The sequence below is a fragment of the Heloderma suspectum genome, chromosome 11, assembly GCF_057233095.1.
Source record: "Heloderma suspectum isolate Gila_16-S chromosome 11, 16-S_ref, whole genome shotgun sequence".
Taxonomy (NCBI): domain Eukaryota; kingdom Metazoa; phylum Chordata; class Lepidosauria; order Squamata; family Helodermatidae; genus Heloderma; species Heloderma suspectum.
This window is the reverse complement of record NC_139468.1, coordinates 43,206,771-43,230,154: the sequence shown is the minus strand read 5'-3', so window position 1 is coordinate 43,230,154 and position 23,384 is coordinate 43,206,771. Positions and strand designations below refer to the sequence as shown.

The 23,384-nt window shown below is 43.6% G+C and overlaps 2 protein-coding genes across 18 annotated transcripts in view; one reads left to right on the top strand and one right to left on the bottom strand.

Annotated features, from left to right (window-relative positions):
• GOLM2 (golgi membrane protein 2) overlaps nt 1-5,907 on the top strand; it is a 39,241-nt gene extending 33,334 nt beyond the window's left edge. For 5 of the 17 annotated variants that reach the window (XM_084817664.1, XM_084817672.1, XM_084817666.1 and 2 more), the window contains 2 exons: nt 1,986-2,072; nt 4,167-4,451. In XM_084817664.1, coding sequence (XP_084673790.1) covers nt 1,986-2,072; nt 4,167-4,237 — 158 coding nt within the window. In that variant the 3' untranslated portion in view covers nt 4,238-4,451. Of the gene's footprint in view, nt 1-1,985; nt 2,383-4,166; nt 4,452-5,054 lie in introns of those variants that run through there. The other 12 variants (XM_084817674.1, XM_084817668.1, XM_084817673.1 and 9 more) reach the window with 5 other exon arrangements.
• LOC146337335 (uncharacterized) overlaps nt 1-23,384 on the bottom strand; it is a 71,012-nt gene that overhangs the window by 43,077 nt on the left and 4,551 nt on the right. Inside the window, exon 3 of the mRNA XM_084816387.1 lies at nt 18,627-18,881. Within this exon, the coding sequence (XP_084672513.1) occupies nt 18,627-18,881 (255 nt within the window). The remainder of the gene's footprint in view (nt 1-18,626; nt 18,882-23,384) is intronic.

Here is a 23,384-nt window from a genome sequence, read left to right as displayed (position 1 = left end):
AAAAAGGACACATATAGGAAGTGGAAAGAAAGCCAAGTAACAAAGGAAGAGTACAGGCAGGTAGCACAGATTTGCAGGGATGGTGTCAGGAACGCTAAAGTAGACTACAGGCTGAAGGGGCACGATTGCAGCTTGAGATCGATAGGCATATGGTCAAGGAACACCTAATTACTTTGAATGAGTTCAAATCTCCAGGGCCAGATGAACTGCATCCTAGGGTAATAAAGGAACTGGCAGAAGAACTCTCAGAACCACTGTCTATTCTCTTTGAGAAATCATGGAGGATGGGGGAAGTGCCAGATGACTGAAGGAGGGCTAATGTTGTCCCTATCTTCAAAAAGGGTAAAAAGGAGGAACCTGGGAACTACAGACCAGGCAGTCTGACATCAATCCCTGGGAAAATTCTGGAGCAGATGATAAAGCAATCCATCTGTAAGCACCTTGAAAACAATGCAGTGATTACTTGAAGCCAACATGGATTTGTCAAAAACAAGTCCTGCCAGACAAATCTGATCTCATTTTTTGATCAAGTAACCTCCTTTGTAGACCGTGGGAATGCTGTAGACATCATAAACCTTGACTTCAGCAAAGCTTTTGACAAAGCGCCCCATGATCTCCTGATGATCAAACTAGCTCAAAGTGGGCTAGATGAAACAACGATCCGGTGGATCCACAGTTGGTACCGCAGGGCTCAGTCCTGGGCCCAGTGCTCTTCAACATTTGTATTAATGACTTGGAGGAGGAGGTGCAGGGAATGCTGATCAGATCTGCAGATGACACAAAACTGGCGGGATAGATAATACTTTGGAAGACAGAAACAAAATTCAAAGTGATCTGGATAGACTGGAGTGCTGGGCAGAAAACAACAGAATGGCATTTAATTGGGATAAATGCCAAGTTCTGCACCTAGGAAAAAGAAACCAAATGTACAGTTACAAGATGGGGGATATGTGGCTCAACAACACTACAAGCGAGTAGGATCTTGGAATTGTTGTCCATCACAAGCTGAATATGAGCCAACCATGTGATGTGGCTGCAAAAAAGGCCAATGCTCTTTTGGGCTGCATTCATAGAGGCTTAGCTTCCAAATCCCGGGAAGTACTAGTTCCCCTCTAGTCAGCACTGGCTAGGCCTCATCTGGAGTACTGTGTCCAGTTCTGGGCACCGCACTTTAAGAAGGATGCAGACAAACTGGAGAGGGTTCAGAGGAGAGCAACAAAGATGATCAGGGGACTGGAGACAAAGCCCTATGAAGAGAGACTGAAAGAACTGGGCATGTTTAGCCTTGAGAAGACTGAGGGGAGATAGAATAGCGCTCTTCAAGTCCTTGAAGGTTGTCACAGAGAGGAAGACCAGGATCTCTTCTTGGTCATCCCAGAGTGCAGGACATGGAATAATGGGCTGAAGTGACAGGAAGCCAGATTCCAGCTGAACATCAGGAAAACCTTCCTGACTGTTAGAGCAGTGAGACAATGGAACCAATGAGCCAGGGAGGCGGTGGGCTCTCCCACACTGGAGGCGTTCAAGACGAGGCTGGACAGCCATCTGTCAGGGATGCTCTGACTTGGATTCCTGCACTGAGCAGGGGGTTGGACTCGATGGCCTTGTAGGCCCCTTCCAACCCTACTATTCTGTGATTCTGTGGTGGGGGAGTGATTCCTGCTAAAATTCCTCAGTTATAGAAGTTTCCCAAATCGAGGCTCAGCGCAGGCGCAGAGCCCATATGTTTGAGTGCACAGATGACCCCTCAAACTCCAGTTACAGGTAAGCAACCTGACTTTACAAAACCTAGCTTTCTGAAGTTTCTTGTACATAGAATTGCCTAAAGGCCTTGAGGAGTTGCACATTCATTTTTCACAATTTATAAAGCCGCAAGGATTATTTGAAACCAAAGGCTTCTTTGTTTAGATTCCTTCCTCCTTTCCATCCCATTTCTCTCCCCCCCCCCTTTGCTTCTGACTATTAATCCTTTACCTACTTCACAGGCCGGTTCTTTGATGAGAATGAATCCCCTGTTGATCCACAGCATGGCTCTAAACTGGCAGATTATAATGGGGATGATGGGAACGTGGGTGAGTATGAGGCAGACAAGCAGGCTGAGCTGGCCTACAATGAGGAAGAGGATGGTGATGGTGGTGAAGAAGACGTCCAAGGTGAGCTTGGGCCTTGTCTCCATCCCATTCACATAATTCCCTCACCTGAGAACCGTATTGTGTGGAAAGGTCTTGCTGTGAATGGGAAGCTGAGTTTTGGCTGTTCCTATTTTTGCAGCAGCTTAGCTTGTGGAATAGATTAAGAATTTGAAGTAATCTGACTAATGTCTTTGACTTCCTAGTAATCTTGAGTTCGTAACAGAGAAAGGGTACTGTGATGAAGTAGGCTCTTGCATATGAAGGTGCAGACTGTGATAAATGAATTAGTCTAGAAGGTGCTGTAGCACTTTCTCTTTTTTCGCTACTGAGGACTAACATGGTAGCTTCTCTGGAATTCATAATACTGCATGTGTGAGGGGTGTTACATCTATTACGGATGTATGTGGTTCTGGTATCAGAACATTATATAACTGCTGGTTGAGTAGTGATTAACTGCAGATCTTTCTCTTACACAACAGTTTAGAGTGCTTTACACTTCCTAACTCCTTGAAATTATCTTTTGATACCTCACTAATATGCAGATTCAGTAGACCTCTCTTGTACAGGCATTGTACAGGCATGTTGCTTCTAACATCCACATCGCCCATGTGCATGCTCCCATCCTTCCCTTTGCATGCACGTTAGTGCATCACCCTTCCTTACCTGTCTTCTGTGACTGGTGTGGCGTGTTGTTTCCAAACTCCAAACTGCATCTTTCAACTTCCTCAACAAAGTAGTTTTGCAAAGAAAAATTCTACACAGCCGCAAGAAATAACTTCTCAAGTACTGTCTTCTAAGATATTATCAGAACCAAAACTAGTATCCAGTTTCCTTCTCTGTTTATCCCACCTTTCCTGGGATAAAACAATATTCCTGTTCGACACCTGTTTCCTAACTCCCATTTATAAGCACATAATTTCTAGAAGTGCTTCAGTGAAATTGCTGTGAAATACGCACTTTTATTGCATCTTCCCAGGGTAACATTTCATTATTTTGCAAAGCCTCACTCTATTAAGTTAACTTCCTGGTCTAGGAGCAAGTGCCAGAATTTTGCATAAAATGTAAGGAATTTGTGGATGGATTTGGAATGGAGGGCTGCCAGCATCCTTCAGGTTATAGGGAAACCCATGGTTTTTTTTCCTCTTAAGGCAGATGGTAGGTGCAGCACACCCCCAGTGACAGAACAACATTCTATTATGCTAAATCACATTCTCAGATTCACAGAAGACTAAAACCTAATTGTATGTTGAAGAGCAGCTATGAAAATACAATCTGGCAGTCTCTAAATATATTCCTAAATGCATTCCTATCAGAAACCCCTAATGTGGTATGAACTTTGGGTGATGTTGAGGTTTAAATTAAAATTGAGTGCTGCTCTTCAGAACATTGGGCACTGTGTGTGTAACTGATGACTGTGCAGTTTATTTTACACATGTTGTGCCTGCAAACAGCATCCCTCCAGTGATGGATTGTGTGTGATTGTGATAACGTCGCTTCTGGTTGGACTTGATGCTTTTGTCAGTGTGTCTGGCAGCAGGGTTTTTAATGAGGTGGGTATGTAATAAGATGCCTAAGACAAGGCTATTGTTCAACTCATTCTAGTCAGTATTTGGATATGAAGTCCACCAGTGCAGAACCAGTATAGCTAAAGAACTGTTGGTCGTTCTCACAAGGCCAAGGGGGATAAAACCTATAGTTTGGTTCAGAAAGGCTTCTGAATTTAAAAATGAAACACCCTGAACTTGTATTCTGTATAAAATCATATACAGATGAGAAAGGAAACATTATTGAATACTAAGGGAGAAGTGGTGTTTCCAAGAAGAAAGCTTGCTGAAATTCAGACCTCTGAAACAATGGTGTTCAGTAAAAAAAAATCTCACAGCAAAATTTCTGGATATGCACTCTTCACTACTCTTCCCCCCCCCCCATTTTTATGAAAGGGCAGTGAATAGTATGCTCTTGATGCATGATGGTGTGAGTTTCTGGAGAGCTCACTTATGAGAACTTAATTTTGGCATGCCGGTTTGATTGCAGATGATGAGGAGAGAGAGCTTCAAATGGATCTTGCAGACTATGGAAAAGCACGCTTCAGTGATGTACTTTAATTCTAAATTACCTTTATCCGAGAGATCCTGCAACAAGAAAAAAAACCTGAACCAAATTTTCAGTATTTACTGTAAAAGACGCTGAAAAGACTGACTGCAAACTACATAGAATACAACTACTTGATGTTAAACGGTGGAAGGAAAAGGTAAAATATGTATATAGTTGGTTCTGATCAATTGCAAAAAAAAAAAAAAAAAGCGTTGAGTTGGTTTGTTCTTCTACAAGATTAACAGCCTGAACCTTTGTAGAGTTAGGTGCACTTAACTCTTTATTAGATTGGGCTGTAAGACTGTTCTTTACCTTTGAATTAATAATTAACATTGTAAAATAATTTAGGTTAACATGTTTCTGAAATGAAGCCACTTTGGAAACAGAAGAACTTGTACAGTTTGTATCTTACATATATTAATTACTCTATTGCAGAAATAAGTGTATGGATGGGACCCTGTTTGATAACAGCCATGTATTTAATCAATGTGAGCAATTTTTTATCTTGCTATTCTGACTTGTATTTTACAGGTAACATTTCATTTTGAGAAAGTTGACTGAAAATGTGTTAAATGTGTTTATGAAGGAACTTTCCTTAATATAACTAGGGAAGGTCTGTGTGACAGTGAAACATAGTACATTAATCCTATATGAGACAATATAGTTAGTCCTAGGAGCGTGACTAAAGTTATCCATAATGGAAATCTGGCAACAGTATTGTCTCATTTTATAGGATATTATTTACTAGAGTTTAAATCAGCAAAAACTACAACCAGTATTTCCAGCACATAAGAGCTATAAATATTTCATTTGCCTGTGTTTTTACAGCAGTGGTTTTGATTATATGCAATAATAGATGAATCTACTGGAATGTGGCTAAAAGTACAATCTTGGCAGTTTCTAAATTCATTCCTGTCTGAACCCTTGATGTGTTTGAGTATCGGATGATGCTCGGTTTCATTTCAACTTCAGTGCTGCAGTATGGATTGCTCAAAAATTTGGGTATGTTCTATGTTCTTGTGGTTTTGTGTGTGTGTAAGTGCAAGATGTCTTTGTTTTTGTTTTTTGTGTTAAGCACTTTCTGAAGTTTACAGAAATGGTTATGCCCATTTATACTCCGGCAGTGACAAATTATTAACCCTAATTAGTTATCGACAAGGGCTACTGTGAATAATGTTTATAAGTCCTATATGACAGGGTTGATTGTACTTCGTTGTTTCTGTTCTCAGGTTAAAGTTCACTTTGGTAAGTACATTTGTGGTAATTTAATGGATGATTTGGATTGAATAAAAAGGAGATATCTGTTTATTTAAGATCTCCTTTTGAAAAGTGTTGTTTCTGGCAACAGAAATGGAAATTCATGTTTGGGAACCTTTTAAGGGCACTTTTCAAGCTGTCACATGACAAAACTTGGAGTCTTCAAGGGGTGACCATTCTTCCTGCAGTTTGATTTCTAAGTTGTAAAACTTAACTGAGTTTTATATTCAGATTTAAGGTTGAACCTGTTTAGAGGCAGTTTCCCAACACCGTGCCCCCCCCCCCCAATCACCATCAGTCTTCAATGTTGTACATTGTGAATTGACCAAATGTGTGTGCGCCCGAATTTAGGTGTAATTTTATTAAGATTCTGCTGTTGAAATCCAATATCTAATAGGTTCTAATAAAACTTAATACAGTTTTAGTGTCTGTCTTTGTGTACTTCTTCAAACAGCCAGTGAGTGAGGTTAGTGTGGATAATGTAGGGCAAGTGTGGGCAGAAGGCAGATCTGAATCTACTGGTAGATCTCTGGGTGATTCGTAGTAGATCAGCAAGGATTTTTGACTCTCAGTTGTTTAACAAATAGCAGCAGCAAATTTATTTCCCCATACCCTAAACTGCTGCTGAAATGAAGAATGCTTGGGGGTAACCAGGCATGGATTTGGTGTGGGTGGAAGGACTGGGAGCTCTATTAAGTTCTGGCACTCAAAACAAATTCCTGGACTCAGAATACTTTAATTCCTTTGTACTAGACTTCAGTTGTTGGATCTTAGGGTCTTAGTTTAAAAAAAAAAAAAAGGTAAACTATGCAAGTCTAAAGTCTGCCCACTGCTGATGGAGGGTGTTGGCCTTCTGTGAAACCTGGGCAGCATCACAGAATCTGCTCGGGGGGGGGGGGGTGAAATGCAGAAAGGTCAAATTGTGTTAGATTAGAATTCCTCATCCTTGGGACTATATGGTATGTTTTGCTTTCTCAGACAGGGGAACTTAAAGCTGGGAAACGGACTTTTAGGAGTGCCCACAAATCCATACTTGAGCAGGGATTGAAACCTAGATGTTTGAAATAATCATCATTGTAGGGAACCATACCAGTCGGACCATTTATTTAATGGTCTGTTTAACGAAAGTTCCTTCTGAGGATTGTTTTGATGCAACATATCCCAGGATACTGCTTGTTACAGGAATCTTCCCACGCAGATTACTTGGGTACTGTACACTACCTATACCATGTGGGTTTTGTAGATCTACGCACAGAGAAGCCACAGTTGGTGGCAGGCTCTTGCTTCGTGAACATAGCAAAATCCATGGAGGCATTTCTCAGATGTTAAGGTAGACATGCTGTCTAAACATAGTTTTGCTAGAGGGAGATGACAACATGAGGAAAATGTGAAGCAGCCTGCATGGGCAGAAGTAGAGGAACTTCACATTGTAGGAAATGGAACTAGGTCTCCTTAAGTAGTTTTATTCATTTATTCATTACATTTTTATACCGCCCAATGGCTGAAGCTCTCAGGTCAGTTCACAACCATTAAAACCATAAAATACAAGATAAGAACAAGGTAAGCACCAAGCAGGGATTTGGGGCACAAATCTAATGGTGACTATATCTGCTAAAAAGTCATCAAGGCAATTTAAAACAATAAATGATTAAAATAATATTTTGCAATATTGAAAACATTAAAAACTACACATTTTAAAAAGTGAAACAATGTGTCTTTACTCCCTTTCTAAAGGGAGCATATTCTATAGTTTAGGGGCAATACAGGAGAAAGCCTTTTCATGCGTGCCTGACAAACAGGCCTCTGTGGGTAATGGTGTTCTCAAAAAGGCCTCTCCTGCAGATCTTAATAGTCCAGCAGGTTCATAGGTTCATGACATCTGCTGTACATGCTTCTTGGTACTTAAGTTAAGGGGCATGAACACAGCCATCCTAACACTGAAATTTAATATTTGCCTTTTCTGTGATGGCTTGCAATGGATTTAACACAGGAAAGTGACTGGTGTAATAGTGGACTGATTTCAAGAGGCAAGAAAAAGGGCTGATTTAAATCAAGTTTCCCATTGAAACTTTTTCATATGTTTCCTGAACAATGGTGCAAATCTGACCACTAGACCATGTTAATATACAACTGTTTCATTCTTATGAGCAGGCCTTGCATCTATTTGTCACTGTATATATTTTGTATGCTTTCCTTTTTGCCTACTGAGGGAATGTCTTTAAAATATCTCTATATTGTTTTTCTGTCTTAACTAACTTCTCTGCCTTCCTTGGCCAAATTCCACCACCACATAAGCACATCATGGCTATCCTATGCAGCCTGTGTCTTTGCACATGTGACTTTAGTAAGAGAAACAGAAACCAAAAGCCCAGAACTTTCAAGAAGTAAAGTGCTGATAGGCTGGACAGAGACATTTTCAGGTGATGAAAAACTAAAATGATGCCCATGTTTGCATTTCCTACCACAGTGTTTGTGTGACAGAGCCATTAATCCATTTTTACGAGACTAAGTGTAGGTTTCACATGTTTTTGAAGAAACTTAATTGTAACTTTGTTTTTTTAATGATAAATTTTGTATTTTATTTGTTTTTTAAAAATTTAATACCCAATTTAAATTTTAAAGAAATCCCACCTAACAGGTGGTAAGTAGTTGGGTTTGTGTGAAAGAAATATGTGAAAGGCCCTAATGGTTTTTTCCCCAAGCAAGTAATGTATGAACTGCAGGTTGGAATAGTGAATGGGTTACAGATAGGGATGTCAGAGAATTTCGCCACGGATCTCGGTGAGGCCGAATGCCAGTGCATTCGGCCCACCGAACTCCGTGGCGGAACGGCCTGCCACCCCCCCCCCGCGGATCCCCCCTGGGACGAGACTCACCTGGGGCGGATCTTCTGGGCGGCGGCAGCTGGTCTTCTGACCGGCTGCTGCCACCGCCATTTCCAGGCTTGTGTAAAAAAAAATTAAAAAGACGTGATAGGCTACGTAAAGATTTACGTAGCCTATCATGGCTAGGTTAAAAAAAACAAAAGACGTGATAGGCTATGTAAATATTTACGTAGCCTATCATGGTTGGGTGGGTTTAAAAAAAAAAACAACCGCGTACGCAAATGGCGGCGGCTACAGCCACCGCCATTTGCGTTCCTTCTTTTTACCGTCTTAATCTACATAAATATTTACGTAGACTATGACAGCGAAAATAAAGGGGAACACAAATAGCGTAGCGGGCGCTATTTGCGTCCCCTTTTGATTCACCGTTTTAGCCTACATAGGCTAAAACGGGGAATCAAAAAGGGACGCAAATAGCGCCCGCTACGCTATTTGCGTTCCCCTTTATTTTCGCTGTCATAGTCTACGTAAATATTTATGTAGATTAAGACGGTAAAAAGAAGGAACGCAAATGGCGGCGGCCATAGCTGCCGCCATTTGTGTATGCAGTTTGTTTTTTTGTTGTTGTTGTTTTTACCCAGCCAGAAATCCGGCTGCGGACGGGCCTGGCCGGGCCGGGCCTGGCCGGCTGCTCCGCAGAGCTGCCGCAGAGCACAGCCAGCCGTTCGAGGATTCCGGGGGGAGGAACGGAGCGCCTCCCCCCCAGGCCAGGATTCTGGGAGGAGGGACGGAACACCTCCCCCCGCACCATCAACATAATCCGCAAAAGGTAAGTCACTTTCGTACATCCCTAGTTACAGATCCATCAAATGTAATGCCATGGCCATGGAAATGGGTACCAATTCAACATGAACAATCTTGCACAATGGAGACACTAATCACCCAACAGTAACCTCCCTTTACAGGTGCATCTTGATTTGAAAGCTATAGCCCTGAGGTACTGGAATTAAAAAATGAGGAATTTTCCCTTCTACTGTCATCTACAAATTATGCCATAAGTGTGCGGTAATAGACCTGTGTTATAGATCTTGTCATAATGCCTGTGTTATAATTAGTAATGACATTCCTCCATACAATGATCTGTTTAAACAGGTAATCTCTAGGGCTGTGCAGGGACCCCCTGAATTGATTCAAAGTCCGATTTGGATCTTCTGAATCAGCCCCGATTCGCTTCAGATTCAGATCTGAATTAAGATTCGGATATCCAAATTATTGGGTTTTATGTTTTTCCATTGGCTTGCATCAGAAAACAGAAATGACAGCTTTTTCAGTTTTTACGATAAATACATGAAATTTGGGGACCTGGCAGCCCCAATGGAAATGACTGAAACTGAAATTTCAGACAGTTTGGTCTGATAGTTTTTGTGCTAGGTGCAGGTTAAATTTGTTTGTTTTTTTTTCAAGAAAATCTCTCAAAGCAAAGAGCTATAATTCTTCAGTGCTGCCATGACAGGTTACGTAAGTATTTACGTAGCCTATCACAGCAAGCCAAAAAAAACACACCAGCGTACGCCAATGGCGGCGGCTACAGTGGCCGCCATTTGCATTCCCTGTTTTTAGCCGCTTTAGCCTACGTAAATATTTACGTAGGCTATTACGGTGAAAAACAAGGGGAACGCAAATAGCGTAGTGGGCGCCATTTGTGTTCCTTCCCCCTCCCCCCGTTTTAGCCTACGTAAATATTTACGTAGGCTATTACAGCGAAAAAAACAGAACGCAAATAGCACCCACTACGCTATTTGCGTTCCCCTTGTTTTCGCCGTAATAGCCTACATAAATATTTACGTAGGCTAAAACGGCTAAAAATAGGGAATGCAAATGGTGGCCGCCATAGCTGCCGCCATTTGTGTACACTTTTTTGTGGGGGGGCTTGCCATGATAGGCTACGTAAGTACTTACGTAGCCTGTCACGGCCTCTGCAGGGATGCAAAAGGTGTCCCTGCGTTAGCCGTGATAGGCTACTTAAGTATTTACGTAGCCTATCATGCCTATGATGAAGAAGCGAATGGTGGCCGCAGGGCAGCCGCCATTCACAAGTCAGCGTGGACGGCAGCAGGGAAGTGCTCCGTTTCGCGCGCCTTCCCTGGGTTGGGGTGGGCGGGGGCTTCATTCCGCCACGGATTTCGGGGGGCCGAATGCACTGGCATTCAGCCTCACCAAGATCCATGGCGGAATTCTCTGACATCCCTAGCCACACAGGGGATTAGAGATCCTAATCAGAAGGTGTTTAAGGTGACAGATTGGAGGCCACTATCCCTAATGTCTGGTGTAAGGTGTTTTTTTTTTAATGCAACACTTTCCTTTTGTGTGCCCTGAATCTGCCACTGACAGAAAGAAAGAAAAGTTTAACATCTATTTGGCTGCAAATTGCAATATACATTACCTGGAAAAGTCACACTGACTGAACTCAGTGGGGGTTATTTATTAACTGCACTTTCTCTACTCCATATAATTTTATAAACCTCCCCCCTTATTTACCTGTTTTCTAAATTAAATAGTCCAAACTCTGAAGCCTTTTATAGAGGAGTTGTTCCAGCCCCCTGATCATTTTGGCAGCCTTTGCCCAGGAAGGGTAAAATGAAGCAAACATTAAAAAAAAATCACAGCCTGATCATGTTCTTATAGTCATTTGATGTACACAAGGGAAAGCAAGCAATAGGCAAAGTATCTTGGAAAATCAGCAAATGTGATGATGCTTCATATTACGTGTATTGTGTAGTGCTTTGCCCCACACTATATATTGGACTGTGTATTAGTGTACTGCTTTGGCCACACACTGCTTGTGCACAATGTGTTTGATGCACTCACAGAGCACACACACACGACCAAAAGAAAAGCAGATACAGAAAGGAAAAAAAAAAACTACCTACAAGCTAAGAGGTGAGGGTACCAAAAAGAATACCAAAAAACCCACAAAACCCCCTTTTCAGCCCTGTTAGCACCTAGAGATGTCACTTTCCAAGGCTCAGTTCTCCCCCCTCCCGACTCCTCCTCTCCCCGCCACCTTTCTCTAGGAAGTTTGCTAAGACAGAAGTTTGCTAATTTGCTCAGACAGGCTGTCTGGGCTTCAGAATTGTCTGAAGTGTTTCAGATCTCTCCATCCTACTTCAGACTGCTCCCAACCCACTTTGGATTCAGACTGAAGTGGTCTGAATCACCCTGATCTGCTTCAGGATTCGGACCGAAGCAGTCAGTGCACAGCCCTAGTAATCTCAGAAAGCAACTGATGCAGCTAACTAGGCAACTACTTTTGAAACTTTGCATAATTTTAGATTAAGTTCTGTGTACAATGAAAATGTTAGAAGGCTGAGCAAAATTTATTAATTTATATCTGGGCCAGGGAAAGAAACTGTGGAATGCTTGGTAGCACACTGTGATGAGTTTGCACAGCCTTTTGAAGATAGATTCAGATTCGTCATGAATTGGACACCACAAGTAATGCAATGCAATTATATCCTCCTCTTCAATTAAAAGACTCCCAGAGTGGCTTACAAAACAATCAGATAGTCCCTGCCCTCAGGCTCACAATCTAATGATGCCCTAGGTGATTCAAGAGTTGTGCCTCAGGATCCTCTATAAATTTGCAAGGCATGCTCCTATATCTTAGGAACATTAACAAGCACATCCCATGCCATACAAGCTTTTCCCCTCACAACCGTGCCTATTGTATGTCTCTTCCATATTCCCAGATATTTATTTATTTATTTATTTATTGCATTTATACCCCGCCTTTCTCCCTCTCGCAAGGAACTCAAGGCGGCTTACATTATCCTCCTCCTCACCGTTGTATCCTCACAACAACAACCCTGTGAGGTAGGTTGGGCTGAGAGTCTGTGACTGGCCCAAAGTCACCCAGTGAGCTTCCATGGCCAAGTGGGGACTAGAACCCGGATCTCCCGGCTCCCAGTCCGTCACTCTCACCGCTACACTACACCGGCTCTCTACAGATACTGACAGGTTTTGATTATCCAAATTCAGTTTTTTCCCTTGTAGCCTTGCTTCATTATATAGAGGTACATAAATGGCATATCTGGTTATCCAAATTACTAACACAAAGATGAGCCTTTGTGCTAATTATTAAAAGTACCTCTAGTGCTCCATTAAAAATGCTCAAAATAGATTACAACATGGTAATATAAAACAAAATACCAATAACAAATATAAAGACAAAACAGGTAAAAACCATAACTAGATATGCTATTTATGTACATAAATATACTGAGACAAGGCTAAAAGGGAAAAAAGTGAATGTGGATCTTGAGTCTGTACCTTGTGTTGGGTACCTGGAACAGTTTAGAGATTCTGCTGGTGTACCACCCACCCCACTATCCATCAGACTCCCTCCTTGAGCTGATGGAGGTGATCTCGGATTTGGTGTTGAGGACCCCCAAGATGATGATTCTGGGAGATCTCAACTTCCATGTCGAGGCTACTGTATCTGGGGCAGCTCAAGACTTCATGGTCTCCATGACAACTATGGGCTGTCTCAACATCTCATCAACTCAACACATATAAAAGGACACACACTTGATCTGGTTTTCTCAGCTGGGCAGGAGGCTGGTGATCTGAAAGTGGGAAAATTAACGTCTATCCCCTTGTCATGATCAGATCTCTTCCTCTTGAGGTTTAGACTTTTGGCACCCTTTCCCATATGCAAGGGTGGGGGACTCATTAAAATGGTCCGCCCCTGGAGGCTAATGGGCTCTGATGGATTCCATAGGGCTCTGGGAGATTCTCCTGCTGGTATGGCTGGTGCTCCTGTCGAAGCCCATGTTGCTCTATGGAATGCAGAGATGACTCAGGCAGTCGACACAGTTGTGCCCAAGTGCCTTGTCCCTATGAGCAGAGCCTGGCCAGTTCCTTGGTATATACCTGAGCTGACGGCAATGAAACAAGAGGGGAGATGGCTAGAGTGCAGGTGGATGAAAACTCGTGCTGAGCCTGACTGAACACAGGTTAGAGCTCATTATCAAGCCTACTCTGTGGTGGTGAGGGTGGCAATGAGACAGTTCTTTTCTACCAGTGTTGCATCTTCTCAGTGTCGTCCAGTGCAGCTTTTCCGAGTGGTTTGTGGCCTGCTACATTCTGGGCCAGGGAGAGAAACTGTGGAACGCTTGCTAGTGTCAGGGTTGCCTCTGAGCATATAGAGTGTCCAAGTAGCTCAGAATCTAAAGAAGAAGAGCCGCAACATGGTGGAGGAACTTTCCTAGACTTAAGAGGCACAGCTGCATGGAGAGCCCCCCCCCCCTTCACACATCCCTGGGAGTGACAGCAAACGGGGAGGCGAGGGAAGAACAACCTGAATTCTTAGACGCAAGACGCAGGCACGAGCGAGAAATCGCAGGGGCTGAACTTCGGCGCTCTGCCCGATTGGCTCGGCGTCAACAGCTGCGCCTAGAGGTGTCACGGGAGAGGGGGAGATCTTCCCCTCCCACCCCTTAAGTTAAGAGACCTTGCTGCCTTTTTCCCAAACGGAGATCAACTTTCGTAGTTTCCCTTTGAACTCCCTGAAGGCTGTTTCTTTTGTAGTCTGTGAGTCTCTAGCAATTTGCATCTGTATGCCTCATTAAGGTAAATGGAATTAAAGCCTTGGAAATACAGCCTCTTGTCTGAGTGCTGATTTGGCTGTTGGAGTTCTCAGCTGGGCAAAAAGGGAATCCTGACAGGTAGCATGTTGTGACGAGTTTGCACAGCATTTTGAAGATAGTCGCTCAGATTCATCATGAATTGGACACCACGATTAATGCAGTTCCATTAGTAGAGGTGTCCAGAGGACCATCTGGTCCAATTTTATTGGATGAGTTTCAGTTATTGAGGCCCGAGGATGCCGACAAAGTGCTTGGCCAAATCTGGTCGGCCACCTGTGTGCTTGACACTTGTTCTTCAAGGCTTATCACATCGAAGAAGGAAGGGATATTTGGCTGGGTCCAGGAGGTTGTAAATTCCTCCTTGAGGGAGGGAGTGGTACCGGCCTCTTTAAAAGAGGTGGTAATAAGGCCACTCCTGAAAAAGCCTAACCTGGACCTGGAGGATGTTAACAACTATAGGCTGGTAGCTAACATCCCCTTCCTGGGCAAGGTGCTAGAGAGGGTGGCTGTAAGACAACTCAAGGCACTCTTGAATGAAACTGATTATCTAGATCCATTTCAATTAGGCTTCAGGTCTGGTTTAGGAACGGAAACTGCCTTGTTTGCCCTGTGGGATGACCTCTGCCGGGAGAGGGACAGGGGGAGTGTGACCCTGTTGATTCTCCTGGACCTCTCAGTGGCTTTCAGTACCATCGACCATGGTATCCTGGATAAGTTGCCTGGGTTGGGAGTTGGAGGCACTGTGCTGCAGTGGTTCTGCTACTTGGATGGCCAATTCCAGAAAGTGGTGTTGGGGGATTATTGCTCTGTGCTTTGGCAACTGTGCCATGGGGTTCCATGGACTTTATTTTATTCCCTCTGCTGTTCAACATCTACGTGAAACTGCTGGGGGAGGTTATCCAGAGGTGTGGGCTGAGTTGCCATCAATATATGGATGACACCCAGCTCTACCTCTTGTCTTCATCAAATCCAGGTGAGGCAGTGGCTGCTCTGAATCAGGGCCTGGGCACGGTAATGGACTGGATGAGGGCCAATAAACAGACTCAGTCCAGATAAGACTGTTAGTGGGTGGTTCGTCTGCCCAGCTTGGTGATGGTCAACCTGTTCTGGAAGGGGGTTGCACTCCCCCTAAAGGATCAGGTTCGTAGTTTGGGTATGCTCTTGGAACCAAAACTGTCACTTGAGGCACAGGTGGACTCGGTGGCACAGAGCACGTTTTATCAGCTTAGGCTGATATACCAACTATGCCCTTATCTGGACAGAGATAGCATAGCTATAGTTGTCCATGCTCTAATTACCTCACATCTGGATTACTGCAATGCATTATACGTGGGGCTGCCTTTGAAAACAGTCTGGAAACTTCAGCTGGTCCAAAACAGGGCAATGAGATTCTTAACGGGGACTGGCCAGCAAGATCACATTACGCCAGTACTTTTCCAGCTACACCAGCTGCCAGCCCATGTTTGAGCTCGATTCAAATTGTTGTGATTAACATTCAGAGCTCTAACAGCTTGGGACCAGGTTATCTGAAGTTTACTTCCTCCCATATGTACCTACCCGGACCCTAAGATCATCTTCAGGGGTTCTTCTCTGGGAACCCCTGCCAAAGGAAGTGAGGCAGGTGGCTACCAGGAAGAGGGCCTTTTCTGCTGTGGCACCTCAGCTGTGGAATGAGCTCCCTAGAGAGGTTCACCTAGCACCCATGTTGTACTCCTTTTGGCACCAGGTTGAAGACTATTTTATTTTCCCAGCATTTTAGCATCCTGGTCTTTTAGCTCTGCTGTTCTAAATCTGTATTTTAAATCTCTGCATTGCTGCTGAGCTTTATTCTGGTTGTACTTTTATACTGCGGTTTTAAGCTTTCATATTTTATATTGTTTTATGTTGTAACTTGTGGTTTTAATTTTTGTGAACCACACAGAGAGCTTCAGCTGTTGGGTGGTATAAAAATGAAAGAAATGAATACATACATACATACATGGATACAAATAAAGAATATGCCAGCTGCTTAAAACCAAGCAGGCCAAATGCCTGTTGAGAAAAAGACATCTTCGCCTAGCATCAGAAGGCCATCAAAGAGGTGTGAGGCAGGCTTCCTTAAGGAAAGCCTAGGCATGGCCACAGAAAAAGCCCCCTCCTCTATGGACTTCCATGGGTATAGTTCAGAACCAATCCTCAAAGACAATGGAATGGAAGTTGCTATTTCAGGATCATATTTTATCTAGGATTTGGAATGCTCTTCCCAGCAAAGCTTCCCTGGTTCCAACATGGTTGGCACTATTTTGACTTTTATTTGCTCAGTCCTACCGGTATAGTAACTGATTTTTTAGTTCAAATCTCCAGGGCCAGACAAACTGCACCCTAGAGTAATAAAGGAACTGGTAGAAGAACTCTCAGAACTGCTATTATCTTTGAGAAATCATGGAGGATGGGTGAAGTGCTAGATGACTGCAGGAGGGCTAATGTTGTCCCTATCTTCAAAAAGGGTAAAAAGGAGAAACCTGGGAACTATAGACCAGTCAGTCTGACATCCTGGGCCCAGTGCTGTTCAACATTTTTCTAATGACTTGGAGGAGGAGGTGCAGGGAATGCTGATCAGATTTGCAGATGACACAAAATTGGGCGGGATAGCTAATACTTTGGAAGACAGAAACAAAATTCAAAGTGATCTGGATAGACTGGAGCGCTGGGCAGAAAACAGAATGAACTTTAATAGGGATAAATGCCAAGTTCTGCACCTAGGAAAAAGAAACCAGATGCACAGTTACAAGATGGGGGATATGTGGCTCAACAACATGACAAGCGAGAAGGATCTTGGAATTGTAGGACACAAGCTGAATATGAGCCAACAATGTGATGTGGCTGCAAAAAGGGCCAATGCTCTTTTGGGCTGCATTAATAGAAGCATAGCTTCCAAATCCCGGGAAGTACTGGTTCGCCTCTACTCAGCACTGGTTAGGCCTCATCTGGAGTACTGTGACCAGTTCTGGGCACCACACTTTAAGAAGGATGCAGACAAACTGGAGAGGGTTCAGAGGAGGGCAGTGAAGATGATCAGGGGACTGGAAACAAAGCCCTGTGAGGATAGACTGAAAGAACTGGGCATGTTTAGCCTTGAGAAGAGAAGACTGAGGGGAGATATGATAGCGCTCTTCAATTCCTTGAAAGGTTGTCCCAGAGAGGAAGGCCAGGATCTCTTCTCGATCATCCCAGAGTGCAGGACACAGAATAATGGGCTCAATTGACAGGAAGTCAGATTCCGTCTGAACTTCAGGAAAAACGTCCTGACTGTTAGAGCAATATGATAATGGAACCCATTACCCAGGGAAGTGGTGGGCTCTCCCACGCTGGAGGCATTCACGATGAGGCTGGACAGCCACCTGTCAAAGATGCTCTGATTTGGATTCCTGCATTGAGCAAGGGGTTGGACTCCATGGTCTTGTAGGCCCCTTCCAACCCTATGATTCTATGATATGCCACCACCCTGGCTCGGAGTCTTGTGCTAAACAGCAGCTTCTCCATTTACCAGATAAACATTGGTTTAAATGTGTTACAGAGGAGCTCCAGATGTGCTGGCTCCCTGACACGTGTATTGTGTGCTATGCATTTAATTAACATTACCTTGACACCTCGGCTCAAGAATTCATTATATTCCAGAAAGCATAGTCTGGGAGCTTCCAGTAAGGCTCTGGAACCACCACAGCAGCAAAGTGGCCACAGGATATACTTGTTTCCTCCTTGATTAAATTAAAGGTTATTCCCTCCACTCAGGGATAATGCACAAGTGCCTGTCTGACTGCCATGCCACCACCCGCCTGACTAACTCATGAGGATACCTCTGAATTGGCCAATCTACAGAGCTGGTGGGGAAAATATCGGCCAATCCTGAAGCATCCCTATCTTTCAGACAGGTCAAGCACTACCTGAGTATCTTTGGTGATACCTTTTGTTTTGAATGTTGTGCTATGCTACTCTGTATAACCAGCTAGATGAAAAATCAAAACGGCAAGGAACCTCCCTGAGTGTCTACTCAGTTGCTAGATCCAAATCACTCCTTTTGTTTTGACCCATCCTGGGCCCAAAACATCAAGTTCCCATTGTTTCGAACCCTATAACTGCCTTGGAGTTCAGGTAGTTTTTCATTCTTTCTACTTGAGCATCCCATACGTTGGTGTGTCTCAGCTCTAATAACCTGGGATCCGATGCATTTTATGTCATTCCTCATTACTCTTTCTTAATTCTCTCCTCTACTCTGGTATCTACCCTGTGTTTCCTGGGCCAGAATTCCTGCCTCGTTTGCCCCAGATAGATCCATTTTGCCTTGTGCATCCAGAGAGAATGCTTTACCCCCTGGTAAAGCACTCCATTGAGTCCGAAGTCAGGTTCCATGCATAACGCAGCACAACCTGCCAGCTCTTTCTGGTGCCAGTTGTCAGTTCTGAGCCTGAAGGTGGAATTGGTCTCGTGGGAAACATAGGCACTGGGAAGCAGCTACCAAAATGTCTGGAGCTAAACTCACAATTTCTGAATCTAATTGGAAACTCAAAAGGAGAAATCCTATTTGGAAAGCTATCCAGCTAAATCTGTCTTTAACCTAAATTGTGGTGGCTCTGAGGTCCCTAATAATCATTCAGTCTCCATTCAGTCTCCCCACATCATTCACCAGATACCTTTCTTTCGGATGACTGTGATGCAGCCTGTTGTCAAAAAGGTCTGGGTAGCATGAGGTCATTGGTGCATTTTTGAATTGCTGTACACCAACTCCATGAAATATGGAGCTTTTGGGGAAGGGTGTGCTGGAGTTAGGTTTAGGGGCTGCTACTGTTGGTTCAGGCTTGAGGGTCTCTGGTTGTGCAGTGGTGCTCAGGCTTGGAGTTCTCTCTGTTGACACCACTGGTTCTTGAGCTTCCCAGTCCATGTCACTGCTGGTCAAGACACAAAGAAATCCAAGGGTAAACTGTGCCCACAGCATTTTTCTAATTTTTGGCAGCCAGCTAACCAGGAAGTGAAGTCTTTCTGGGTTCACTGTCTACTGAAGTCAGGAATTGCTTGTGCTCCATTTCTTTTCCTTTCCCCCTAAATCTATCCATTTCTGCCCTTGCTGCCTACCATATTCACCAGCAGCCAAGCTTCCTTGGTTGTATAGCCTTCAAATTCCCTGCTCCTTATTTGTTAATTTCCCCAATCTTCATCTTTTCCTATCTCCCAAGTTATACCTATTAGAACTGGCATACTGACCCATGTGGTAGGGGGTTGGTATACTAATGAAGCTAATTTTCTCAATTGTAATGAATGTGCAAGTGTGTTTTTGAGAACAAAAATCTATAAAGTTCATTTTTGGACTTCAAATGAGTGTTTGGGCTAATTTTCCCATTTTAGAAGTAGCTATACCCCACTTCAGTAAATGCATAGTGCATACATCATCTGGTTAAAGGCCAACTTGACCTGCATTTGTCGTCATATGTATGCACACAAGCTTCATGTCCATGTGAATGAGGATGCATGGCAACAAGTGGCCCGTAGAACTATATGTTACTGAGCACTAGAATACATGTCAAAATGTATGTATTGAAACCCTAATGCTCACATTCTGCTGCTGCTATTTTTACAGTTAGAACAAGACATGATAAGGCTTGTGAGATGTTAGGGAAGTAGCTCAGCTTCTTGGGTGGCTTTCTTCAATCTCATGCTTGCAAAAACCACAAGGCAGATCCCAACATGAAGGCTTCCTATCCTCCTGCTTTATAAACATAGCTAGTTTTCTCTCACCAGCAGCTTTTATCTGAATAATCGGAATGCAGAGCCAGAGAAGTGTAGCAAGGAGTAGCCTCCAGCCAGTGTCACACAAGCTCCACCTTGCCCTGTCAAATCTGCTCACATCTGCCACTTCCTCCAGCACACTTTGAAGGCCTCAACTGTAAAGGTGCTGTCTCTCTCTCTATGCCACCAATACAGATATTAGATCATAATAAAACAGTTGTCTGCAGTGAGAAAGTATAGACTAGGCCCTGCAGCAGTGATTGCGGTAAGCAAACTGCCTTCTGCCACGATGTGAAGGGTGACACAACAGAATGGAGCAAAGAGTTATTTCCTGAATCATACTGGCCTTTAGTATGTGAGCCAAATCCTTTTATTGGATGGATACCCATTACCAGTAGGATCCCTACTGAGCAATTTGCACTATACTTTGGGGATAAAATCAGTCAAAATCTTGAAATAAATCCTGAAGAGTTGCACAGTAATCAACAATGAACCAGTTCTGTCCTTAACTACTCTCTGGGTTCTTCATACTAATTTTTACATCATGGTTTAGTCATATGTTAGACATAGCTGGGAGTTTACTAAAAATTAACACAAGGTTTTATTTCTTTATATGTTTCAGAACGTAGGAGGGAATGTCTCCCCCCCCCCTTTTTTTTTTCTTTTACGCAGTTATGAGTTGCATGGTGTGGATGGTTCCTGTACATATAACAACTACTGATAAACTGATTATTTTATTACTCTATATTTTTTACTGCTTGTTCAGTCGTTAAGTCGTGTCCGACTCTTCATGACCCCATGAACCATAGCACGCCAGGCCTTCCTGTCCTCCGCTCTCTCCTGGAGTGTTTTGACTGTTTAGGTATGGCATATTATTTTAGGAATCTAAGCATAGAATCATAGAATAGTAGGGTTGGATGGGGCCTACAAGGCCATCGAGTCCAACCCCCTGCTCAGTGCAGGAATCCAAGTCAGAGCATCCCTGACAGATGGCTGTCCAGCCTCGTCTTGAACGCCTCCAGTGTGGGAGAGCCTACCACCTCCCTAGGTCATTGGTTCCATTGTCGTATTGCTCTAACAGTCAGGAGGTTTTTACTGATGTTCAGCCGGAATCTGGCTTCCTGTAACTTGAGCCCATTGTTCCGTGTCCTGCACTCTGGGATGATCAAGAAGAGATCCTGGCCTTCCTCTCTGGGACAACCTTTCAAGGAATTGAAGAGCGCTATCATATCTCCCCTCAGTCTTCTCTTAAGGCTAAACATGCCCAGTTCTTTCAGTCTCTCTTCATAGGGCTTTGTTTCCAGTCCCCTGATCATCTTTGTTGCCCTCCTCTGAATCCTCTCCAGTTTGTCTGCATCCTTCTTAAAAGTGTGGTGCCCAGAACTGGACACGGTACTCCAGATGAGGCCTAACCAGTGCGGAGTAGAAGGGAACTAGTACTTCCCAGGATTTGGAAGCTATGCTTCTATTAATGCAGCCCAAAAGAGCATTTGCCTTTTTTGCAGCCACATCACATTGTTGGCTCATATTCAGCTTATGACCGACAACAATTCCAAGATCCTTCTCGCTTGTAGTGTTCTTGAGCCACGTATCCCCCATCTTGTAACTGTGTATTTGGTTTCTTTTTCCTAGGTGCAGAACTTGGCATTTGTCCCTATTAAATGTCATTCTGTTGTTTTCTGCCCAGCGCTCCAGTCTATCCAGATCACTTTGAATTTTGTTTCTGTCTTCCAAAGTATTAGCTATCCCGCTCAATTTTGTGTCATCTGCAAATTTGATCAGCATTCCCTGCACCTCCTCCTCCAAGTCATTAATACAAATGTTGAAGAGCACTGGGCCCAGGATGTCAGACTGACTGGTCTATAGTTCCCAGGTTTCTCCTTTTTACCCTTTTTGAAGATAGGGACAACATTAGCCCTCCTGCAGTCATCTAGCACTTCACCCATCCTCCATGATTTCTCAATTACCCCACTCGTTACCTCTCCCCAGTTTGAGAAGACCCCATTGATAAGCACTCTTTGAGTCCGATTCTGTAGCCAACTGTAGATCCACCAGATCATTGTTTCATCTAGCCCACTTTGAGCTAGTTTGCTCATCAGGAGATCATGGGGCGCTTTGTTGAAAGCTTTGCTGAAGTCGAGGTATATGATGTCTACAGCATTCCCATGGTCTACAAGGGAGGTGACCTGATCAAAAAATGAGATCAGATTTGTCTGGCAGGACTTGTTTTTGATAAATCCATGTTGGCTTCGAGTAATCACTGCATTGTTTTCAAGGTGCTTACAGATAGATTGCTTTATCATCTGCTCCAGAATTTTCCCAGGGATTGAGGTCAGACTGACTGGCCTGTAGTTCCCAGGTTCCTCCTTTTTACCCTTTTTGAAGACAGGGACAACATTAGCTCTCCTCCAGTCATCTGGCACTTCCCCCGTCCTCCATGATTTCTCAAAGAGAACAGACAGCGGTTCTGAGAGTTCTTCTGCCAGTTCCTTTATTACTCTAGGATGCAGTTCATCTGGCCCTGGAGATTTGAACTCATTCAAAGTAATTAGGTGTTCCTTGGCCATATACCTATCGCTCTCAAGCTGCAATCCTGCCCCTTCAGCCAGTACTTCGCCTTTGCCAGGGGGGTCATAGACCCTCTTTTGGGAGAAGACTGAGCCAAAGTAGGAATTGAGCACCTCTGCCTTTTCTTTGTCATCTGTTATCGTTTTGCCATCCTTATTTAATAGCTGAACAACCATTTCTTTCCTCTTCCTTTTACTATGCACGTAGCTGAATAAAGCCTTTTTGTTGCTTTTAGCATCCCTCGCTAACCTCAGCTCGTTCTCAGCTTTAGCCTTCCTGATGTCATCCCTGCAGTTCTGTGCTACCTGCCTGTACTCTTTCTTTGGTACTTGGCCTTCTTTCCACTTCCTATATGTGTCCTTTTTTGTTTTCAGGTCATCTCTAAGCTTGTTGTGAAGCCACATTGGCTTCCTCTGTTGTCTTCCACCTTTTGTTCTTGTTGGAATGGTTTGTAATTGTGCCTTGAGAATTTCCTTTTTTAAAAGCTCCCACCCATCTTGGACTCCTTTTCTCGGTAGAGTCGCTGGCCATGGGGTCTTACTGATCATTGTTCTGAGTTTATTAAAATCAGCTTTCCTAAAATCCAGGGTACGCGTTTGACTACACTCAGCTTTTGCTTCCCTTAGAACCAAGAACTCAAGTACAACATGGTCGCTTTCCCCCAGAGTTCCTGTAACTGCTACTTGATCCACTAAGCCATCTCTGTTGGTTAGAATCAAGTCAAGGATAGCCGATCCTCTAGTTCCTTCCTCTACTTTCTGTAGGAGGAAGTTATTTACCACACAAGTCAGGAATTTCCTGGAGGGGCCTTGTTTTGCAGAATTTGTCTCCCAACAAATATCGGGGAAATTGAAGTCCCCCGTTACTACTACTTCAAACTACCGTACAATTGCGCTCATTTCACATGCCAGCAAGGTGATGCTCAAAATCCTACAAGTTAGGCTTCAGCAGTATAAGAACCGAGAAACTACCAGAAGTACAAGCTGGGTTTCGAAGAGGCAGAGGAACTAGAGATCAAATCGCCAATTTTCGCTGGATCATGGAGAAAGCAAGAGAATTCCAGAAAAACGTCTATTTCTGCTTCATTGACTATGCTAAAG